This window comes from Physeter macrocephalus, chromosome 4 (genome assembly GCF_002837175.3).
Source record: "Physeter macrocephalus isolate SW-GA chromosome 4, ASM283717v5, whole genome shotgun sequence".
In the NCBI taxonomy this organism is placed as follows: Eukaryota; Metazoa; Chordata; class Mammalia; order Artiodactyla; family Physeteridae; genus Physeter; species Physeter macrocephalus.
The window spans coordinates 69331885-69335329 of NC_041217.1; the positions used below are offsets into that span (position 1 = coordinate 69331885).

Sequence of the window (3445 nt, forward strand, 5' to 3'; positions counted from 1 at the left end):
TTCATCATTAGTGTATAGGAATGCAAGAGATTTCTGTGCATTAATTTTGTATCCTGCAACTTTACCAAATTCATTCATTAGCTCTAGTAGTTTTCTAGTGGCATCTTTAGGATTCTCTATGTATAGTATCATGTCATCTGCAAACAGTGACAGTTTTACTTCTTCTTTTCCAATTTGAATTCCTTTTATTTCTTTTTCTTCTCTGATTGCTGTGGCTACGACTTCCAAAACTATGTTCAATAATAGTGGTGAGAGTGGACATCCTTGTCTTGTTCCTGATCTTAGAGGAAATGGTTTCAGTTTTTCACCATTGAGAATGATGTTGCCAGCCCTAGCTTTAAGTTCAATTTCACCTTTTTCTAGGTTAGCATCTGGACCTAGGGTCTCCGGGGCCATGTGACCACCACGATGGGCATCTCCAAGTGCTAGGAGCGTCTCTTCCATGGCCAGCATTCCAACTTTTCCTACTTCAAGAGCATGGCCTCCTCTATAGCCTATATATGGACTTCCTGCTTCTGCACAGAGGGATGCCTTTAACTGTCAGCCTGTTTACTAAGCAGAAATAGCTGACCTTCCCTACTCAATGGTTCTTAGAAATGCCTGGCAGCTTTCAAAGAGTACTGGTGCCCAGGAGCCAACTCCAGAGATTCTCATTTAACTGGTCTGGTGTGAGGCCCAGGCATCAGTAGTTTTGAAAGCCCCAAGATGATTGTAATGCAGCCAGCCTCCAGGATCCCTGCCCCAGCTCTGTGAAATGACCAGGCCCTTCCCCGTTTAGATTTCCAATTGCCTGCCACCCCAGGGGCTCTCTAGTGACACATACAGGTTCCCCATTTCCACCCTGTTTCACATAATGTGAAACAATAGAAAACTGCTCTTTATATAGGAAAATAATGGCAAGGCAAGGAGGAGAATCTTTCTGCTTTCATAGATGTATCTGAGCAGTGGGGATTTGGTGTATAAGTACAGAGGGGCAAGGAAGTCATCAGTTCTCTTCTGATAAACCTGGAAGGTATAGAATTTTAGGAGGTGTCTACATGGTGTAAAAGAGTTGCTGAGCACCAAGAGGACATGCCATGCATGGTGGAGCTTGGAAGATAGCTAGAGGGAAGTGAGTCTGTGAAGTGGTGCTTTTGGTTGGGGTATGAGTGACCCCAGCTGAGAGGTCCTGGCCTAAGGTGATTTTACATTTAGTTTTTGTTTTTGATTACATTGAGAAAGAAAGAAGGAGTTAGCTCAGGATGGCCTATGACTGCATTTCGTCTGAGGTGTGAATACATTTCATTTGAGTTTTTTTTCTGGGAACATCTGGTCTACATTAGCCGTTTTCCTTCTGATGTCAGGGTTCGTGACGTATTCTTGCGGAAGAGGCTCCTGAGAGTTGGAGACTCGGAGCAGTAAGAAAAATCAGAGATAACGGGCTAAGTTCCTTCTTCTTCCAGAAACTAAGAAGAGCCAGCATTGCAGATTTCACAACTTCTTTGAACTTCCTAAACATCTTCTTTGTTGGTTTTGTTAATGTCATTATTATTGTTAGTGGAAAGGAAGGAAGAGAGAGAGAAAGAAAGCTATCTCAGAACAAGCTGGAGAGGAGTTAGGCATTGTTATAAGAGAGAAGAGTAGGAACAATAGCTTCCAGTGGGTGACATCCTGGGTGTAGGGCCAGCTACAAAATTTGCAGGGCTCAGTGAAAAACGAGAATGTGGAGCCCTTTGTTCAACAATTAAGAATTTCAAAACAGTGACAGCAGAGCCTTAGCTCTGGGCCCAAGCATTGGGTCCTTCTAAACATGCCCATGGCATAGAGTCACATGCCTTGAACCCGGGCCTGGCTGGGATCAGCCTTTGGGGCTGATCTCTGAGCCACAGAAGGGGAGGGCCTGAGTATGGAGGGCCTTGGTCTCTGCAGTGTGTCCCCTGGAGGAGCCTACCCAGCAGCTGCCCCAAAGACTTCCCTGGGCTGGGACAGCTCAGCCTAGCGCGTTCGACCTGTTCCTCCTCCAGGGCTCAGAGAGAGCAGATTGCAAAGGAGCAGCTGGAGGAGGAGCAAAAGGCCATGGTGCGCTTACAGTACGCCAGTGAGCTCCGGCGCCAGGTGCGGGAGGACCAGCTGAAGCGGGTGCAGGGCAGGACCGCCACCTTCGAGGAGGGCCAGCGCCTCAAGGAGGAGGCCCAGAAGCGGCGTGAGCGCATTGAAGATGCCAAGAAGAAAAAGATAGAGGAGCTGAGGTGTGCCGGAGCCCCTCCTGCCCGGCTCCTCTCCTCTTCCCCAGGGAGGTGGGCTGGGACGTGTGGGGTTAGGGGAATGAAGGGATGGTGACAGGGCTGGGGGGAGGGCCTCCCTCCTGACTCCAGGCCCACATGGGCTGTGGCCCTCTGAAGGGGACTCCTGGAGAAAGTTCTGGAATGGGGTCCTCCTGGCTCTCTGGGAACTCCTTGGCAGGATGCTGGAGCCTTGACGGGGATGTGTCTGGGGGATGGATTGTGGCACCAGGGTTGGGGTATAGGTCCCTAGGTTCTGTAAATGCCTGCCTCTGCTGCCTCCTCTTTGGTCTCCTCTATCCCTACCCATTACAGCCCTTACACCCCTTACACCTGTGTTTCCCCTGCAGAGCCACCGGCCTTCCTGAGAGGTACTGCACTGAAGCTGAGCGCAAAGCTAACATCCCACCCGACACCTCTGTGGACTGAGGGTGCCTCTCTGCCCCTTGGGATGCCTTCAGAGGGCAGCTTCCTCCCAGGCTCTCGGTGTCCATAACTGCTGCTAATCTAGACACTTCTGAGTTACAGATTAAATCTATTCTACTTCTCTGAGGGACAGTCCAGCTTTCTTGCTGCGGGGATGTGGCTGCCATGGGTACTGAGGGAGGAGCAAAATAGGTTATGGGAGCCCCAGGTTGTGGGCGGTATAATGCTCAGAGGCAGAGAATGGAAGGATGCTCTCTCACGGTCAGCCCTTCTAAGCCAGATGGTCCCTTTGTCCTGGTGTCTCCTGACTTTTCTGTGACTCTCTGGGATGCTGTCATCATGTCCACTTTCAGGTCAGTCTTATCTCTGTCCCCTTTCCATGCCCAGCTCAGAGGCACTTCAGGGCAAGGAGCTAGAGATGCTCTCTCAGCATGGGGCTGGGGCAAGGGCTGGGCTGGGCGATGCGGGGGAAGGAGGTGTCAGAGCTCTTGCCAGTTGCATGCCTGTGACTCAGATCATGAATGTGGAGAGGGTGATGTTTGAACCTGTGGCTCACACTCCTGTCTCAACCCTCTCATGCCAGAGCCCTTTCAATGCCAGGCAGTGTCACGACATAGGCACCCGCTCCATCCTCCATCGGGGCATGACCAGGGCCCAACGTCTCACCCTGACAGCCTGGTCCCCTCACCCAAACACAGCCCCCTGCCCCACTCAAGTGGCCGGCTCTCCTTAGTCCACCTGTCTCCAACAAGTGAGGC

At 50.9% G+C, this 3445-nt stretch overlaps 1 protein-coding gene across 2 annotated transcripts in view; it reads left to right on the top strand.

Moving 5' to 3' along the window:
- The window catches only part of CFAP45 (cilia and flagella associated protein 45), a 43687-nt gene extending 40876 nt beyond the window's left edge, over positions 1-2811 (top strand). For both annotated transcript variants that reach the window (XM_055083944.1, XM_007129614.2), the window contains exons 11-12: positions 2004-2228; positions 2612-2811. In XM_055083944.1, the coding sequence (XP_054939919.1) occupies positions 2004-2228; positions 2612-2690 (304 nt within the window). In that variant the 3' untranslated portion in view covers positions 2691-2811. The remainder of the gene's footprint in view (positions 1-2003; positions 2229-2611) is intronic.
- The last annotated feature ends 634 nt before the right edge of the window (positions 2812-3445 follow it).